This window comes from Oncorhynchus keta, chromosome 2, assembly GCF_023373465.1.
Source record: "Oncorhynchus keta strain PuntledgeMale-10-30-2019 chromosome 2, Oket_V2, whole genome shotgun sequence".
Lineage (NCBI taxonomy): Eukaryota > Metazoa > Chordata > Actinopteri > Salmoniformes > Salmonidae > Oncorhynchus > Oncorhynchus keta.
This window is the reverse complement of record NC_068422.1, coordinates 11,715,333-11,735,758: the sequence shown is the minus strand read 5'-3', so window position 1 is coordinate 11,735,758 and position 20,426 is coordinate 11,715,333. Positions and strand designations below refer to the sequence as shown.

The 20,426-nt window shown below is 50.9% G+C and overlaps 1 protein-coding gene and 1 long non-coding RNA gene across 2 annotated transcripts in view; both read right to left on the bottom strand.

Annotated features, from left to right (window-relative positions):
• LOC118379800 (BAH and coiled-coil domain-containing protein 1-like) overlaps positions 1-20,426 on the bottom strand; it is a 129,041-nt gene that overhangs the window by 41,992 nt on the left and 66,623 nt on the right. Inside the window, exons 8-10 of the mRNA XM_052471968.1 lie at positions 12,269-12,462; positions 10,673-11,012; positions 5,767-7,056 (exon numbers count right to left, since the gene is read on the bottom strand). Of these exons, the coding sequence (XP_052327928.1) occupies positions 5,767-7,056; positions 10,673-11,012; positions 12,269-12,462 (1,824 nt within the window). The remainder of the gene's footprint in view (positions 1-5,766; positions 7,057-10,672; positions 11,013-12,268; positions 12,463-20,426) is intronic.
• On the bottom strand, positions 14,185-19,660 carry LOC127909860 (uncharacterized). Its single transcript, XR_008072622.1, has 5 exons — positions 19,572-19,660; positions 18,692-18,808; positions 17,062-17,211; positions 14,436-14,513; positions 14,185-14,248 (listed from the first exon to the last, which is right to left on the bottom strand). It is a non-coding gene; the product is annotated as an uncharacterized LOC127909860 (long non-coding RNA).

Here is a 20,426-nt window from a genome sequence, read left to right as displayed (position 1 = left end):
ATAGGAGGAGAAGGGAAGATAAGGTAGAAGAGAAGGGAGGACGAGAAGAGAGGACAAGGTAGAGGAGAAGGGAGGACAAGGTAGAGGAGAAGGGAGGACAAGGTAGAGGAGAAGGGAGGACGAGGCAGAGGAGAAAAAGGTGGAGAGGGCAGGATGAGGTAGAGGAGAAAGAGGAGGATAAGGGAGGACGTGGTAGAGGAGAAAGAGGAGGATAAGGGAGGACGAGGTAGAGGAGAAGGGAGGACGAGGCAGAGGAGAAAGAGGAGGAGAGGGGAGGACGAGGTAGAGGAGAAAGAGGAGGAGAGGGGAGGAAGAGGTAGAGGAGAAAGAGGAGGATAAGGGAGGACGAGGTAGAGGCGAAAGAGGACAAGGTAGAGGAGAAGGAGGAGGAGAAGGGAGGACGAGGTAAAGGAGAAGGAGGAGGAGAAGGGAAGATGAGGCAGATGAGAAGGAGGAGGAGAAGGGAGGACGAGGTAAAGGAGAAAGAGGAGGAGAAGGGAAGATGAGGCAGAGGAGAAGGAGGGAGGACAAGGTAGAGAGAGGAGGAGAAGGGAAGATTAGGCAGAGAAGGAAGAGGAGGAGAAGGGAGGATGAGGTCGAGGGGAAGACAAGGTGGAGAAAGAGGACAAGGTAGAGGAGAAAGAGGAGGAGAAGGGAAGATGAGGCAGAGGAGAAGGAGGGAGGACAAGGTAGAGAGAGGAGGAGAAGGGAAGATTAGGCAGAGAAGAAAGAGGAGGAGAAGGGAGGACGAGGTAGAGGAGAAGGAGGAGGAGAAGGGAAGATTAGGCAGAGGAGAAAGAGGAGGAGAAGGGAGGACGAGGTAGAGGAGAAGGAAGAGGAGAAGGAGGGAGGACGAGGTAGAGGAGACAGAGGAGGAGAAGGGAAGATTAGGCAGAGGAGAAAGAGGAGGAGAAGGGAGGACGAGGTAGAGGAGAAGGAGGAGGAGAAGGGAAGATTAGGCAGAGGAGAAAGAGGAGGAGAAGGGAGGACGAGGTAGAGGAGAAGGAAGAGGAGAAGGGAGGATTAGGTAGAGGGGAAGACAAGGTGGAGAAAGAGGACAAGGTAGAGGAGAAAGAGGAGGAGAAGGGAAGATGAGGCAGAGGAGAAGGGGGGAGGACAAGGTAGAGAGAGAAGGAGAAGGGAAGATTAGGCAGAGAAGAAAGAGGAGGAGAAGGGAGGACGAGGTAGAGGAGAAGGAGGAGGAGAAGGGACAACGAGGCAGAGGAGAAAGGGGAGGAGAAGAGAGGACGAGGTAGTGGGGAAGGAGGAAGGAGAAGGGACAACGAGGTAGAGGGGAAGGAGGAGGAGAAGGTAGGACGAGGTAGAGGGGAAGGAGGAGGAGAGGGGAGGATGAGGTAGAGGGGAAGGAGGAGGAGAAGGGAGGACGAGGTAGTGGGGAAGGAGGAGAAGGGAGGACGAGGTAGAGGAGAAGGAGGAGAAGGGAAGATGAGGCAGATGAGAAGGAGGAGGAGAAGGAGGAGAAGGGAAGATGATGCAGAGGATAAGTGAGGACGAGGTAGAGGAGAGGGGGGAGAAGGGAAGATGAGGCAGATGAGAAGGAGGAGGGGAAGGGAGGATGAGGCAGAATAGAAAGAGGGGGAGAAGGGAGGACAAGGAAGAGGAGAAGGAGGAGAAGGGAAGATGAGGCAGAGGAGGAGGAGGAGGAGGAGGAGGAGAAGGGAAGACGAGGCAGAGGAGAAGGGAAGACAAGGCAGAGGAGAAAGAGGAGGAGAAGGGAGGATGAGGCAGAATAGAAAGAGGAGGAGAAGGGAGGACAAGGAAGAGGAGAAGGAGGAGAAGGAAGATGAGGCAGGGAGGAGGAGGAGGAGGAGGAGGAGGAGAAGGGAAGACGAGGCAGAGGAGAAGGGAAGACAAGGCAGAGGAGAAAGAGGAGGAGAAGGGAGGATGAGGCAGAATAGAAAGAGGAGGAGAAGGGAGGACAAGGAAGAGGAGAAGGAGGAGAAGGGAAGATGATGCAGGCAGAGGAGAAGGGAAGACAAGGCAGAGGAGAAAGAGGAGGAGAAGGGAGGATGAGGCAGAATAGAAAGAGGAGGAGAAGGGAAGATGAGGCAGAGGAGAAGGAGGAGGACAAGGTAGAGAGAGGAGGAGAAGGGAAGATTAGAGAGAAGGAGGAGGAGGGGAAGACGAGGTAGAGGAGAAGGAGGAGGAGAAGGGAGAGGCAGAGGAGAAAGGGGAGGAGAAGAGAGGAGGGTAGGGGGAGGAGGAAGGAGAAGACAACGAGGTAGAGGGGAGGAGGAGGAGAAGGGAGGACAGGTAGAGGGGAAGGAGGAGGAGAGGGGAGGACGAGGTAGGGGGAGGAGGAGAAGGGAGGAGGGTAGAGGAGAAGGAGGAGAAGGGAAGATGAGGCAGATGAGAAGGGATGACAAGGCAGAGGAGAAAGGAGGAGAAGGGAGATGATGCAGAGGATAAGTGAGGACGAGGTAGAGGAGGAGGGGGAGAAGGGAAGATGAGGCAGATGAGAAGGAGGAGGGGAAGGGAGGATGAGGCAGAATAGAAAGAGAGGAGAAGGAGGACAAGGAATAGGTGAAGGAGGAGAAGGGAAGATGAGGCAGAGGAGGAGGAGGAGGAGAAGGGAAGACGAGGCAGAGGAGAAGGGAAGACAAGGCAGAGGAGAAAGAGGAGGAGAAGGGAGGATGAGGCAGAATAGAAAGAGGAGGAGAAGGGAGGACAAGGAAGAGGAGAAGGAGAGAAGGAAGATGAGGCAGAGGAGGAGAGGAGGAGGAGGAGGAGGAGGAGGAGAGGGAGGAGGGAAGATGAGGCAGAGGAGAAGGGAAGACAAGGCAGAGGAGAAAGAGGAGAGAAGGGAGATGAGGCAGAATAGAAAGAGGAGGAGGAGAAGGGAGACAAGGAAGAGGAGAAGGAGGAGAAGGGAAGATGATGCAGAGGAGAAGGGAAGACAAGGCAGAGGAGAAAGAGGAGGAGAAGGGAGGATGAGGCAGAATAGAAAGAGGAGGAGAAGGGAGGACAAGGAAGAGGAGAAGGAGGAGAAGGGAAGATGAGGCAGAGGAGGAGGAGGAGAAGGGAAGATGAGGCAGAGGAGAAGGGAGGACGAGGTAGAGGAGAGGGGGAGGAGAAGGGAGGATGAGGTAGAGGAGAAGGAGGAGAAGGGAAGATGAGGCAGAGGAGGAGGAGGAGAAGGGAGGATGAGGCAGAGGAGAAGGGAGGACAAGGCAGAGGAGAAAGAGGAGGAGAAGGGAGGACAAGGACGAGGGGGAGGAGGAGGAGAAGGGAGGACAAGGTAGAGGAGAAGGATGAGAAGGGAAGATGAGGCAGAGGAGGAGAAGGGAGGACGAGGTGGAGCAGAAAAGAGGACAAGGTAGAGGAGAAGGAGGAGGAGAAGGGAGGACGAGGCAGAGGAGAAAGAGGAGGAGAAGGGAAGATGAGGCAGAGGAGAAGAAGGGAGGAGAAGGGAGGACGAGGCAGAGGACAAGGAAGAGGAGAAGGAGGAGAAGGGAAGATGATGCAGAGGAGAAGGGAGAACAAGGCAGAGGAGAAGGGAGGACAAGGAAGAGGAGAAGGAGGAGAAGGGAAGATGATGCAGAGGAGAAGGGAGAACAAGGCAGAGGAGAAAGAGGAGGAGAAGGGAGGATGAGGCAGAATAGAAAGAGGAGGAGAAGGGAGGACAAGGAAGAGGAGAAGGGAAGATGAGGCAGAGAAGAAGGAGAAGGGAGGACAAGGTAGAGGAGAAGGAGGAGAAGGGAAGATGAGGCAGAGGGGAAGGAGGAGGAGCAGGGAGGACGAGGCAGAGGAGAAGGAGGAGAAGGGAAGATGAGGCAGAGGAGGAGGAGGAGAAGGGAGGACGAGGCAGAGGAGAAGGGAAGATGATGCAGAGGAGAAGGGAGGACAAGGCAGAGGAGAAAGAGGAGGGGAAGGGAGGGAGGAGGAGGAGAAGGGAGGACAAGGTAGAGGAGAAGGATGAGAAGGGAAGATGAGGCAGAGGGGAAGGAGGAGGAGCAGGGAGGACGAGGCAGAGGAGAAGGAGGAGAAGGGAAGATGAGGCAGAGGAGGAGGAGGAGAAGGGAGGACGAGGCAGAGGAGAAGGAGGAGAAGGGAAGATGAGGCAGAGGAGGAGGAGGAGAAGGGAGGACGAGGCAGAGGAGAAGGGAAGATGATGCAGAGGAGAAGGGAGGACAAGGCAGAGGAGAAAGAGGAGGGGAAGGGAGGGAGGAGGAGGAGAAGGGAGGACAAGGTAGAGGAGAAGGATGAGAAGGGAAGATGAGGCAGAGGGGAAGGAGGAGGAGCAGGGAGGACGAGGCAGAGGAGAAGGGAGGATGAGGTCGAGGGGAAGACAAGGTGGAGAAAGAGGACAAGGTAGAGGAGAAAGAGGAGGAGAAGGGAAGATGAGGCAGAGGAGAAGGAGGGAGGACAAGGTAGAGAGAGGAGGAGAAGGGAAGATTAGGCAGAGGAGAAAGAGGAGGAGAAGGGAGGACGAGGTAGAGGAGAAGGAGGAGGAGAAGGGAAGATTAGGCAGAGGAGAAAGAGGAGGAGAAGGGAGGACGAGGCAGAGGAGAAGGAGGAGGAGAAGGGAAGATTAGGCAGAGGAGAAAGAGGAGGAGGAAGGGAGGACGAGGCAGAGGAGAAGGAGGAGGAGAAGGGAGGACGAGGCAGAGGAGAAGGAGGAGAAGGGAGGACGATGCAGAGGAGAAGGGAGGACGAGGCAGAGGAGAATGAGGAGGAGAAGGGAGGACGAGGCAGAGGAGAAGGAGGAGGAGAAGGGAAGATTATGCAGAGGAGAAAGAGGAGGAGAAGGGAGGACGGGGCAGTGGAGAAGGAGGAGGAGAAGGGAGGACGAGGCAGAGGAGAAGGAGGAGGAGAAGGGAAGATTAGGCAGAGGAGAAAGAGGAGGATACGGGAGGACGAGGTAGAGGAGAAGGAGGAGGAGAAGGGAGAGAAAGTGTGAGAGAGAGGGAAAGTGAGAAACAGTGGGATAAAGAGAGAGTTAATTAAATAATTAATGAACCAATACCCTCAGAGAGAGAGAGACACAGAGAGACAGGAAGGAAGGAAAGAAGGTAGGATGTATCCTGTCCTGGTTGGTAGAGGACAGCGGAGTCTGGTCTGTCAGATCTCTGGGCCAATGAGATGCTCTGGTTACCCCTGACTTGATAACATCACCGCTGACATCAACAGGCCTCGTTAAGCCACCCCGATGAAGGCCGCCACAGATCGATACCTTCCTCCCGCCCTCCCGCCACACACAAAGCTGTGCCGCACCTAATAAGTATTTGCACTTAATTCTGTCATCAGGAAGGAATTACACAGAACATTACATGGCTTTTATAAATGATAAGAAGAAACAAGGACAAATGGAGAAAAGCACAGCCAGTGTGGTTCATCAGGGATAACTTAGCAGCTTATACACACAAGTGTAAATAAAAACATCTTCTCTCAGGGGGACATGGGGAAAATATCAATTCTTTAAAGTAGAACTGTTTTAAACAAGAGCTTCTAATTAGTCAAGCTACACTCCAGAGCCTGAGGGAGGGAGGGAGGGGGGGGGGGACACTAACATTATTGTATTGTTTCTCTCTCCTATCTATCCATTTACCCTCTCCCCCTCTCCTCATCCAACCCCCCTTTCCCATACAAATCCACCCCATCTCCCCCTCTCCCCAACGACATCTCATCCTCCAGGGAAACATTTGATCTTTGGAGTTGAACAGAGAACATAGGAAGAAAGCAACACAGGCAGTGTGTGTGGTGTGTGTGAATGTGTGTGCTCTCACACATTTTCTCTCCACTCACCTCCTGTCGCTCTCTCCTTCTCCCTATTCCTCTGCAGTATCCCCAGCTCAGCCAACTCTCCCAGTATCTCCATGCCTCGGTGTGGGAGTGGGCGTGGGGCAGGCAGCGGTGTGGTGGAGGGGAGCATAGCGGGGTAGCGTTCATCCCGGCTGGCACACAGCGCCGCAGCGATGAGAAGCTCCAGACTCCAGATGCAGGGATCATCACTGAGGGTAGAGGACGGTGCTGGAGTTGGGGCTGGGGCTGGGGTTGGGGCTGGGGGTGGCGCTGAGGCTGAGGCTGGGGCTGGGGGCTGGGGCTGGGGGTGGGGCTGGGGGTGGGGTTGGGGGTGGGGCTGAGGCTGGGGTTGGGGCTGAGGGTGAGGCTGGGGTTGGGGTTGGGGCTGGGGGTGTTGCTGAGGCTGGGGCTGGGGTGGGGTTGGGGTTGGAGAATTCTCGGGGCTGCTTAGTAACTCCACAGAGGCTTCACTCTGACTCCTCCTACCCCCCTTCTTCTCCTCTACGTTCTCCTCCTTCTTACCCTTCTCTCTCTCCTCCTTCTCCTCTACGTTCTGCTCCTTACTCTTCTCTCTTTCCTCATTCTCCACTACCTCCTCCTCCTTATCCTTACTCTTCTCTCTTTCCTCATTCTCCACTACCTCTTCCTCCTTACTCTTCTCTCTCTCCTCCTCCTCCTTGCTCTTCTCTCTCTCCTCATTCTCCACTACCTCCTCCTCCTTACTCTTCTCTCTCTCCTTCTTCTCCTCTACATCCTTCTCCTCTTCAGTACAATCTGGTATGTGGTTATTTTTCAACTCTACTGAACTTTCCTCCTTCTCCTCCTCTTTCTTCTCCTCTGCTGGTTGTGAGTCTTTCAAGCCAGCTGGCTGAGCCAGGCTGCCTACAAAGACCTCTCCTTTTTGGGCATCCTCAGATGCAGAGATTAGGGCTGGAGATGGAACTGTGGCTGGGGATGGGGATGAGTTTGAAACTTGGGCAGGACAAGGCACCATTTCAGGGGTCTTTACTCCAAATAGTGGGGGCTCAGATACTGATTGACCATCCACCCCTGCTCCTTCTTGTTCCCTTTCTGCAACTCCACTAGATTCTACAACTGTGCAGCCGTTCTCCTTCTTCTCTTTTCCCGCATCCTCATTCTCCACAATCCTTGTGGTGTGTGGGCAGAGCTTAGGGCAGGGTTCAGTTGGCTCCACCTCTAGATCAGCATGTTCAGCAAATCGAGCCTCCTCTAGGGAAGGATCAGCCTTGTAACGCATGGCGATTTCTGGATAGGTGTAACCTGGTGGAAGATCTAAGACAGAGAAAGAATATAAATGCCTTAGGTCAAGACTAATAATCAATCAATCAGTAAGGCAACAGAGAGCTAGAATAGTTGGGGACATGGCTACAGTAGGTGTACAGGCAGCAGGAGATAGGGAATCCCAGCAGTTTGTGCATCTAGGCTATGTGTGTGTGTGTGTGTGTGTGTGTGTGTGTGTGTGTGTGTGGGTGGTGTGTTGATGACACCCTGCTGTCTGGTTGTGATTGCAGTGCAAACCCTGTCACCACCCAAATCTGTTATTGATGGTATCCCTCCGCCCCCTCACAACGCCACCAGAGACATGCATATCCTTCAGCCTACTGTCTTTCAAGGACCTCTGCAAGATAAGGAGGGTCTGTCTGAAATGTCTCTGACCTCCCACATATAGTACACACACACACACACACACACACACACACACACACACACACACACACACACACACACACACACACACACACACACACACACACACACACACACACACACACACACACACACACACACACACACACACACACACACACAGACACATGGACACACACACATGGATACACAGACACACACACACGTAGACACACACATAGACACATACAGCTTCATCCTCTCTCTCCTGGGGTGTAGGGGTTTCTTATCTTTCCTACAGCTTCATCCTCTCTCTCCTGGGGTGTAGGGGTTTCTTATCTTTCCTACAGCATCATACTCTCTCTCCTGGGGTGTAGGGGTTTCTTATCTTTCCTACAGCATCATACTCTCTCTCCTGGGGTGTAGGGGTTTCTTATCTTTCCTACAGCATCATCCTATCTCTCCTGGGGTGTAGGGGTTTCTTATCTTTCCATCATCAGGGGTTTCATCATCCTCTCTCTCCCTGGGGTGTAGGGGGGTTTCTTATCTTTCCTACAGCATCATCCTCTCTCTCCTGGGGTGTATCCTTTCCTCTCCCCTGGGGTGTAGGGGTTTCTTATCTTTCCTACAGCATCATCCTCTCTCTCCTGGGGTGTAGGGGTTTTTATCTTTCCTATCATTTCCTCTTTCCTACAGCATCATCTCTCTCTCCTGGGGTGTAGGGGTTTCTTATCTTTCCTACAGCATCATCCTCTCTCTCCTGGGGTGTAGGGGTTTCTTATCTTTCCTACAGCATCATCCTCTCTCTCCTGGGGTGTAGGGGTTTCTTATTATCATACTCTCTCTCCTGGGGTGTAGGGGTTTCTTATCTTTCCTACAGCATCATCCTCTCTCTCCTGGGGTGTAGGGGTTTCTTATCTTTCCTACAGCATCATCCTCTCTCTCCTGGGGTGTAGGGGTTTCTTATCTTTCCTACAGCATCATCCTCTCTCTCCTGGGGTGTAGGGGTTTCTTATCTTTCCTACAGCATCATCCTCTCTCTCCTGGGGTGTAGGGGTTTCTTATCTTTCCTACAGCATCATCCTCTCTCTCCTGGGGTGTAGGGGTTTCTTATCATCTTTCCTCTTTCCTACAGCAGCATCATCCTACAGCATCATCTCCTCCTGGGGTGTAGGGGTTTCTTATCTTTCCTACAGCATCATCCTCTCTCTTTCCTCATCCTGGGGTGTAGGGGTTTCTTATCTTTCCTACAGCATCATCCTCTCTCTCCTGGGGTGTAGGGGTTTCTTATCTTTCCTACAGCATCATACTCTCTCTCCTGGGGTGTAGGGTTTCTTATCTTTCCTACAGCATCATCCTCCTACAGCATCATCTCTCCTGGGGTGTAGGGTTTCTTATCTTTCCTACAGCATCATCCTTTCCTACAGCATCATCCTCCTGGGGTGGGGGTTTCTTATCTTTCCTACAGCATCATCCTCTCTCTCCTGGGGGTTTCTTATCTTTCCTACAGCATCATCCTCTCTCTCCTGGGGTGTAGGGGTTTCTTATCTTTCCTACAGCATCATCCTATCTCTCCTGGGGTGTAGGGTTTCTTATCTTTCCTACAGCATCATCCTCTCTCTCCTGGGGTGTAGGGGTTTCTTACCTGTCCTACAGCATCATCCTCTCTCTCCTGGGGTGTAGGGGTTTCTTATCTGTCCTACAGCATCATCCTCTCTCTCCTGGGGTGTAGGGGTTTCTTATCTTTCCTACAGCATCATCCTCTCTCTCCTGGGGTGTAGGGTTTTTTATCTGTCCTACAGCTTCATACTCTCTCTCCTGGGGTGTAGGGGTTTCTTATCTTTCCTACAGCTTCATACTCTCTCTCCTGGGGTGTAGGGGTTTCTTATCTGTCCTACATCTTCATACTCTCTCTCCTGGGGTGTAGGGGGTTTCTTATCTTTCCTACAGGGGGTGTAGGGGTTTCTTATCTTTCCTACAGCTTCATACTCTCTCTCCTGGGGTGTAGGGGTTTCTTATCTTTCCTACAGCATCATCCTCTCTCCTGGGGTTTCTCTTTCCTATCTGTCCTTTCCTACAGCTTCATACTCTCTCTCCTGGGGTGTAGGGGTTTCTTATCTGTCCTACAGATTCATATCTTTCCTACAGCATCTCTCTGGGGTGTAGGGGTTTCTTATCTTTCCTACAGCTTCATACTCTCTCTCCTGGGGTGTAGGGGTTTCTTATCTGTCCTACAGCATCATCCTCTCTCTCCTGGGGTGTAGGGGTTTCTTATCTGTCCTACAGCTTCATACTCTCTCTCCTGGGGTGTAGGGTTTCTTATCTGTCCTACAGCTTCATACTCTCTCTCCTGGGGTGTAGGGGTTTCTTATCTGTCCTACAGCTTCATACTCTCTCTCCTGGGGTGTAGGGGTTTCCTCTCTCAACAACTCTACTGCTATCTGGTCTCCACCTTTCTTTCCATATCCTTCTTTCACACATTCTTTATAAATGTTTATCTCTCCCGCTACTCCTCTCCCTCTCTTGCTTTCTCTCTCGCACACATTTTCACTCTCCCTCCTCCTTCCCTCTCTCTCACTCTCTCTCCTTCTCTCCCTCCTCTTTTATCTCAGTAGTAAATGGAGGCTGGTACAGACCATAACCTTGGGAACAGATGAAATGTTTCAGTGTTTCTTGTCTCTCCTCCACAGAGCAGAGGGAATCAGGGAAAAGACCAACTCTGTCTATCCTCTTGTGTCTTTATTTTAGGGGGTGTTGATGAATACTATATCAGACATAAAGACACAGCACAAGAGAGAGAGCAAGAGACTAAAGCTCAAGAGGGAGTGCCTGTGGTGCATATTTGTGAGTAAAATGAAGATACTGAGAAAGCTGGGAGAGAGTGTGTGACAGGGTCAGAGTGCGTGGGCTACTTGTGTGTGACAGGGTCAGAGTGCGTGGGCTACTTGTGTGTGACAGGGTCAGAGTGCGTGGGCTACTTGTGTGTGACAGGGTCAGAGTGCGTGGGCTACTTGTGGGTGACAGGGTCAGAGTGCGTGGGCTACTTGTGGGTGACAGGGTCGGAGTGCGTGGGCTACCTGTGTGTGACAGGGTCGGAGTGCGTGGGCTACTTGTGTGTGGGCTACTTGTGTGTGGCAGGGTCAGAGTGCGTGGCCTACTTGTGTCTGACAGGGTCAGAGTGCGTGGGCTACTTGTGTCTGACAGGGTCAGAGTGTGCCAGGAAACATACAGCTCAGACATCAGTCCATCCATCCAAACTCACCTGGTTCTAAGGATTGTGGGTAATCCTGAGGTGGCTGCCCCTCTCCTCTTTCCCCTCTCTCCACTACTTTTGACAGGTGTGAGGGTGTGGGGCTTAGAGCTGGGGATCTCGGGGCTGCAGCCGCAGGGCTGGGGGCGGGGTTTAGAAGGTTCTGGGGGTGTGGTCTCCTGGAAGGGGAGTGGCAGCAGGGTGATTGGTGGCTGCTAGGACACACCCCCTGTGAGGCAGGGGTAGTCTTGGAGGGAGGGGTGTGGGAGAAGAGCTTAGCAGCACGGGAGGTTCTCGAGGTCTCATGGAGAGGACGGTCATCAATGGTGATAGTGGTTTCCTCTGCCTTCCTCTATAGGGAGGTGGAGGGGAGTAGAGAAAGAAATGTAGAGGGATGGTCGAAAGGAGATGTGGGAGAGAGAAAAGAGGGGGGAGAGACAGAGGGGAAAGAAGTTAGATCTGTTTTGAGCCCATGAGAAGAGCCACGTATTCCTTAAAAACCCTTACAATCATGTTAGGAACACAGTGGGGGTTCTTGGGCAAACGCCACAAGCTAGTACAGACCTTTACAGACAGCCAAAGGTCATTGGCAATATGCTAGGATCCTTTGTCTCTTGACAAACTTTCTCTTTAAAAACTAAAAACCTGTTTTTTCCCTTTCTCTATTTTGAAATGTCCCTGGCTCTTGTGGTTGAATATGCTACTGAATATGCTGAAGATGGTGAAAGCATGAACTCTGGGTTTGTTTCAGCATGTTATTTCCTAACTTCCTGATTCACGTGTGCAGACAGTTTCACAACATCATGACTGTTGGTCATGGTCATGAGGGAACCTGCAGTGTAGAAAGATCATGTGGGTTACTGTTACTGGGAGCAAAAGTAACTGGGTTTAAGAGTATTCTCTCCATTAAAGGTTGCACATAAGTGTTGAGAGTGTATGTGTTGCCTTTGAGTAGTGTGTGTGTGTTTATCTGTGGGTAGTGTGTGAGAGTGTGAGAGTGTATGTGTATGTGTGTGTGTGTGTGTGTGTGTGTGTGTGTGTGTGTGTGTGTGTGTGTGTGTGTGTGTGTGTGTGTGTGTGTGTGTGTGTGTTGCCTGTGAGAGTGGGTTTACCTGTGAGAGTGTGTTTACCTATGAGAGTGTGTGTGTGTGTTTACCTGTGAGAGTGTGTGTGTGTGTTTACCTGTGAGAGTGTGTGTGTGTTTACCTGTGAGAGTGTGTGTGTGTTTACCTGTGAGAGTGTGTGTGTGTTTACCTGTGAGAGTGTGTGTGTGTTTACCTGTGAGAGTGTGTGTGTGTTTACATGTGAGAGTGTGTGTGTGTGTTTACCTGTGAGAGTGTGTGTGTGTTTACCTGTGAGAGTGTGTGTGTGTTTACCTGTGAGAGTGTGTGTGTGTTTACCTGTGAGAGTGTGTTTACCTGTGAGAGTGTGTGTGTGTTTACCTGTGAGAGTGTGTGTGTGTTTACCTGTGAGAGTGTGTGTGTGTGTTTACATGTGAGAGTGTGTGTGTGTTTACCTGTGAGAGTGTGTGTGTGTTTACCTGTGAGAGTGTGTTTACCTGTGAGAGTGTGTGTGTGTTTACCTGTGAGAGTGTGTGTTTGTGTTTACCTGTGAGAGTGTGTGTTGTCGGTGTATGTGCTCCATGGCCCTGTGTTGTTGTTGGTGGTGGTGGTGCTGCAGGGCATAGAGCTCCTGTTGTCGTAGGAACGGAGAACGGGAGTAAACAGAGTGATGCTGCATGTGGGGTGACAGGCCTCGGGCTCCATAGACCGAGGGCCACAGAGCTGACTGCTCCATCACATCTAGAGAGAGCAAGAGAGAGAGAGCGAGAGAGAGAGAGTTTGCAGCAATTTCTGGAGGCCTGTTTTCACTTTGTCATTGTGGGTTGTTGTGTGTATATTGATGAGGAAAGGGATGTATTTGGTCCATTTCAGAGTGGGGCTGTAACGTAACAAAGGGTGGAAAAGGGAAGGGGTTTGAATACTTTCCGAATGCACTGTATTTGCACATAATATTACATTTGAAATGTCTTTATTCTTTTGGAACTTTTGTGAGTGTAATGTGTACTGTTTTTTTTATTGTTTATTTCACTTTGGTTTATTAACTATTTCACTTGCTTTGGAAATGTAAACATATGTTTCACATGCCAATAAAGCCCTTTAAATTGAAATTGAATTGAGAGAGAGAGAGAGGATCTAACTGTGTTGTTTCTGTCAGTGTGGCCTCAGCCTTGAGCCTCAGACATCTCTCTCTCTCCCTCTCCCCCTCTTTCTCCCTCTCCCTCTGCCTCTCCCACTCTCTCTCTCTCTCTCTCTCATGGTTGTGTCTTTATGTGCATGGCAAGACACACAATCCCATACATCCCATCAGACGCACACACACACACATCCCTCCGTGGCTGCCACTGCCGTTGCTGGGAACCTTTGTTCTGTGAGATTAACCTGAGTGGGCTTAAGTTTCCCTGGGGAAGGGTTCAGTGGATGCACTTCCCCTCTCTGTAGGAACTCCCAAGGAGCGAGGCAAGAGAGCAGGCAGATAATTACATTTCACAACCTGTTTGCAAAGGAGCAGCAACACACACACACCACTATCATCTGACTAGGCCATACCTCACACACACCACTATCATCTGACTAGGCCATACCTCACACACACCACTATCATCTGACTAGGCCATACCTCACACACACCACTATCATCTGACTAGGCCATACCTCACACACACACGCCACTATCATCTGACTAGGCCATACCTCACACACGCCACTATCATCTGACTAGGCCATACCTCACACACACACACTATCATCTGACTAGGCCATACCTCACACACACCACTATCATCTGACTAGGCCATACCTCACACACACCACTATCATCTGACTAGGCCATACCTCACACACGCCATACCTCTGACAGGCACACCTCACACACTATCATCTGACTAGGCCATACCTCACACACACCACTATCATCTGACTAGGCCATACCTCACACACACACCACTATCATCTGACTAGGCCATACCTCACACACACCACTATCATCTGACTAGGCCATACCTCACACACACCACTATCATCTGACTAGGCCATACCTCACACACGCCACTATCATCTGACTAGGCCATACCTCACACACGCCACTATCATCTGACTAGGCCATACCTCACACACGCCACTATCATCTGACTAGGCCATACCTCACACACGCCACTATCATCTGACTAGGCCATACCTCACACACGCCACTATCATCTGACTAGGCCATACCTCACACACACCACTATCATCTGACTAGGCCATACCTCACACACGCCACTATCATCTGACTAGGCCATACCTCACACACACCCACTATCATCTGACTAGGCCATACCTCACACACGCCACTATCATCTGACTAGGCCATACCTCACACACGCCACTATCATCTGACTAGGCCATACCTCACACACGCCACTATCATCTGACAAGGCCATACCTCACACACGCCACTACCATCTGACTAGGCCATACCTCACACACGCCACTATCATCTGACTAGGCCATACCTCACACACGCCACTATCATCTGACTAGGCCATACCTCACACACACCACTATCATCTGACTAGGCCATACCTCACACACACGCCACTATCATCAGACTAGGCCATACCTCACACACACACGCCACTATCATCTGACTAGGCCATACCTCACACACACACCACTATCATCTGACTAGGCCATACCTCACACACACACGCCACTATCATCTGACTAGGCCATACCTCACACACACACGCCACTATCATCTGACTAGGCCATACCTCACACACACACGCCACTATCATCTGACTAGGCCATACCTCACACACACACACGCCACTATCATCTGACTAGGCCATACCTCACACACACACCCACTATCATCTGACTAGGCCATACCTCACACACACACGCCACTATCATCTGACTAGGCCATACCTCACACACACACACCACTATCATCTGACTAGGCCATACCTCACACACACACACCACTATCATCTGACTAGGCCATACCTCACACACACACGCCACTATCATCTGACTAGGCCATACCTCACACACACACACCACTATCATCTGACTAGGCCATACCTCACACACACACGCCACTATCATCTGACTAGGCCATACCTCACACACACCACTATCATCTGACTAGGCCATACCTCACACACACACCACTATCATCTGACTAGGCCATACCTCACACACACACACCACTATCATCTGACTAGGCCATACCTCACACACACGCCACTATCATCTGACTAGGCCATACCTCACACACACCACTATCATCTGACTAGGCCATACCTCACACACGCCACTATCATCTGACTAGGCCATACCTCACACACGCCACTATCATCTGACTAGGCCATACCTCACACACACACACCACTATCATCTGACTAGGCCATACCTCACACACGCCACTATCATCTGACTAGGCCATACCTCACACACACCACTATCATCTGACTAGGCCATACCTCACACACACCACTATCATCTGACTAGGCCATACCTCACACACGCCACTATCATCTGACTAGGCCATACCTCACACACACGCCACTATCATCTGACTAGGCCATACCTCACACACACCACTATCATCTGACTAGGCCATACCTCACACACACCACTATCATCTGACTAGGCCATACCTCACACACACCACTATCATCTGACTAGGCCATACCTGACTAGGCACACACGCCACTATCATCTGACTAGGCCATACTCACACACACCACTATCATCTGACTAGGCCATACCTCACACACACCACTATCATCTGACTAGGCCATACCTCACACACACCACTATCATCTGACTAGGCCATACCTCACACACACCCACTATCATCTGACTAGGCCATACCTCACACACGCCACTATCATCTGACTAGGCCATACCTCACACACGCCACTATCATCTGACTAGGCCATACCTCACACACCATACACACCACTATCATCTGACTAGGCCATACCTCACACACACGCCACTATCATCTGACTAGGCCATACCTCACACACACACGCCACTATCATCTGACTAGGCCATACCTCACACACACACGCCACTATCATCTGACTAGGCCATACCTCACACACATCACACTATCATCTGACTAGGCCATACCTCACACACACACACTATCATCTGACTAGGCCATACCTCACACACACACACTATCATCTGACTAGGCCATACCTCACACACACCACTATCATCTGACTAGGCCATACCTCACACACACACACCACTATCATCTGACTAGGCCATACCTCACACACGCCACTATCATCTGACTAGGCCATACCTCACACACACGCACTATCATCTGACTAGGCCATACCTCACACACGCCACTATCATCTGACTAGGCCATACCTCACACACACACGCCACTATCATCTGACTAGGCCATACCTCACACACACACGCCACTATCATCTGACTAGGCCATACCTCACACACACCACTATCATCTGACTAGGCCATACCTCACACACACCACTATCATCTGACTAGGCCATACCTCACACACACACTATCATCTGACTAGGCCATACCTCACACACACGCCACTATCATCTGACTAGGCCATACCTCACACACACCACTATCATCTGACTAGGCCATACCTCACACACACCACTATCATCTGACTAGGCCATACCTCACACACACCACTATCATCTGACTAGGCCATACCTCACACACACCACTATCATCTGACTAGGCCATACCTCACACACACCACTATCATCTGACTAGGCCATACCTCACACACACCACTATCATCTGACTAGGCCATACCTCACACACACACGCCACTATCATCTGACTAGGCCATACCTCACACACACACACCACTATCATCTGACTAGGCCATACCTCACACACACACGCCACTATCATCTGACTAGGCCATACCTCACACACACACCACTATCATCTGACTAGGCCATACCTCACACACACCACTATCATCTGACTAGGCCATACCTCACACACACACACCACTATCATCTGACTAGGCCATACCTCACACACACATCTGCCACTATCATCTGACTAGGCCATACCTCACACACACACGCCACTATCATCTGACTAGGCCATACCTCACACACGCCACTATCATCTGACTAGGCCATACCTCACACACACACACACCACTATCATCTGACTAGGCCATACCTCACACACACACCACTATCATCTGACTAGGCCATACCTCACACACACACACCACTATCATCTGACTAGGCCATACCTCACACACACCACTATCATCTGACTAGGCCATACCTCACACACACACGCCACTATCATCTGACTAGGCCATACCTCACACACACACACACCACTATCATCTGACTAGGCCATACCTCACACACACCACTATCATCTGACTAGGCCATACCTCACACACACCACTATCATCTGACTAGGCCATACCTCACACACACACACCACTATCATCTGACTAGGCCATACCTCACACACACACACTATCATCTGACTAGGCCATACCTCACACACACGCCACTATCATCTGACTAGGCCATACCTCACACACACACGCCACTATCATCTGACTAGGCCATACCTCACACACACTATCATCTGACTATCATCTGACTAGGCCATACCTCACACACACACACTATCATCTGACTAGGCCATACCTCACACACACGCCACTATCATCTGACTAGGCCATACCTCACACACACCACTATCATCTGACTAGGCCATACCTCACACACACCACTATCATCTGACTAGGCCATACCTCACACACACACCACTATCATCTGACTAGGCCATACCTCACACACACACACCACTATCATCTGACTAGGCCATACCTCACACACACGCCACTATCATCTGACTAGGCCATACCTCACACACACCCACTATCATCTGACTAGGCCATACCTCACACACACACACCACTATCATCTGACTAGGCCATACCTCACACACCCACTATCATCTGACTAGGCCATACCTCACACACACACCACTATCATCTGACTAGGCCATACCTCACACACACCACTATCATCTGACTAGGCCATACCTCACACACGCCACTATCATCTGACTAGGCCATACCTCACACACACACCACTATCATCTGACTAGGCCATACCTCACACACACACACTGACTATCATCTGACTAGGCCATACCTCACACACACACACCACTATCATCTGACTAGGCCATACCTCACACACGCCACTATCATCTGACTAGGCCATACCTCACACACGCCACTATCATCTGACTAGGCCATACCTCACACACACCACTATCATCTGACTAGGCCATACCTCACACACACACGCCACTATCATCTGACTAGGCCATACCTCACACACACCACTATCATCTGACTAGGCCATACCTCACACACACACCCACTATCATCTGACTAGGCCATACCTCACACACACCACACACACCACTATCATCTGACTAGGCCATACCATACACACACGCCACTATCATCTGACTAGGCCATACCTCACACACACCACTATCATCTGACTAGGCCATACCTCACACACACACACTATCATCTGACTAGGCCATACCTCACACACACCACTATCATCTGACTAGGCCATACCTCACACACACCACTATCATCTGACTAGGCCATACCTCACACACACGCCACTATCATCTGACTAGGCCATACCTCACACACGCCACTATCATCTGACTAGGCCATACCTCACACACACACCCCACTATCATCTGACTAGGCCATACCTCACACACACACACCACTATCATCTGACTAGGCCATACCTCACACACACGCCACTATCATCTGACTAGGCCATACCTCACACACGCCACTATCATCTGACTAGGCCATACCTCACACACACACACCACTATCATCTGACTAGGCCATACCACACACACACGCCACTATCATCTGACTAGGCCATACCTCACACACACACACCACTATCATCTGACTAGGCCATACCTCACACACACACGCCACTATCATCTGACTAGGCCATACCTCACACACACACGCCACTATCATCTGACTAGGCCATACCTCACACACACCCACTATCATCTGACTAGGCCATACCTCACACACGCCACTATCATCTGACTAGGCCATACCTCACACACACACCCCACTATCATCTGACTAGGCCATACCTCACACACGCCACTATCATCTGACTAGGCCATACCTCACACACACCACTATCATCTGACTAGGCCATACCTCACACACGCCACTATCATCTGACTAGGCCATACCTCACACACACACCACTATCATCTGACTAGGCCATACCTCACACACGCCACTATCATCTGACTAGGCCATACCTCACACACACGCACTATCATCTGACTAGGCCATACCTCACACACACCACTATCATCTGACTAGGCCATACCTCACACACACCACTATCATCTGACTAGGCCATACCTCACACACCACTATCATCTGACTAGGCCATACCTCACACACACCACTATCATCTGACTAGGCCATACCTCACACACACCCACTATCATCTGACTAGGCCATACCTCACACACACGCCACTATCATCTGACTAGGCCATACCTCACACACACACGCCCACTATCATCTGACTAGGCCATACCTCACACACACACACCACTATCATCTGACTAGGCCATACCACACACACACGCCACTATCATCTGACTAGGCCATACCTCACACACACGCCACTATCATCTGACTAGGCCATACCTCACACACACACGCCACTATCATCTGACTAGGCCATACCTCACACACACACCACTATCATCTGACTAGGCCATACCTCACACACACACGCCACTATCATCTGACTAGGCCATACCTCACACACACACGCCACTATCATCTGACTAGGCCATACCTCACACACACACCATACCTCACACACGCCACTATCATCTGACTAGGCCATACCTCACACACACACCCACTATCATCTGACTAGGCCATACCTCACACACACACCACTATCATCTGACTAGGCCATACCTCACACACACACGCCACTATCATCTGACTAGGCCATACCTCACACACACCCACTATCATCTGACTAGGCCATACCTCACACACACACACTGACACTATCATCTGACTAGGCCATACCTCACACACACACGCACTATCATCTGACTAGGCCATACCTCACACACACACGCCACTATCATCTGACTAGGCCATACCTCACACACACCACTATCATCTGACTAGGCCATACCTCACACACGCCACTATCATCTGACTAGGCCATACCTCACACACGCCACTATCATCTGACTAGGCCATACCTCACACACACACACACCACTATCATCTGACTAGGCCATACCTCACACACACCACTATCATCTGACTAGGCCATACCTCACACACGCCACTATCATCTGACTAGGCCATACCTCACACACGCCACTATCATCTGACTAGGCCATACCTCACACACGCCACTATCATCTGACTAGGCCATACCTCACACACGCCACTATCATCTGACTAGGCCATACCTCACACACGCCACTATCATCTGACTAGGCCATACCTCACACACACACACCACTATCATCTGACTAGGCCATACCTCACACACACACACCACTATCATCTGACTAGGCCATACCTCACACACACACGCCACTAT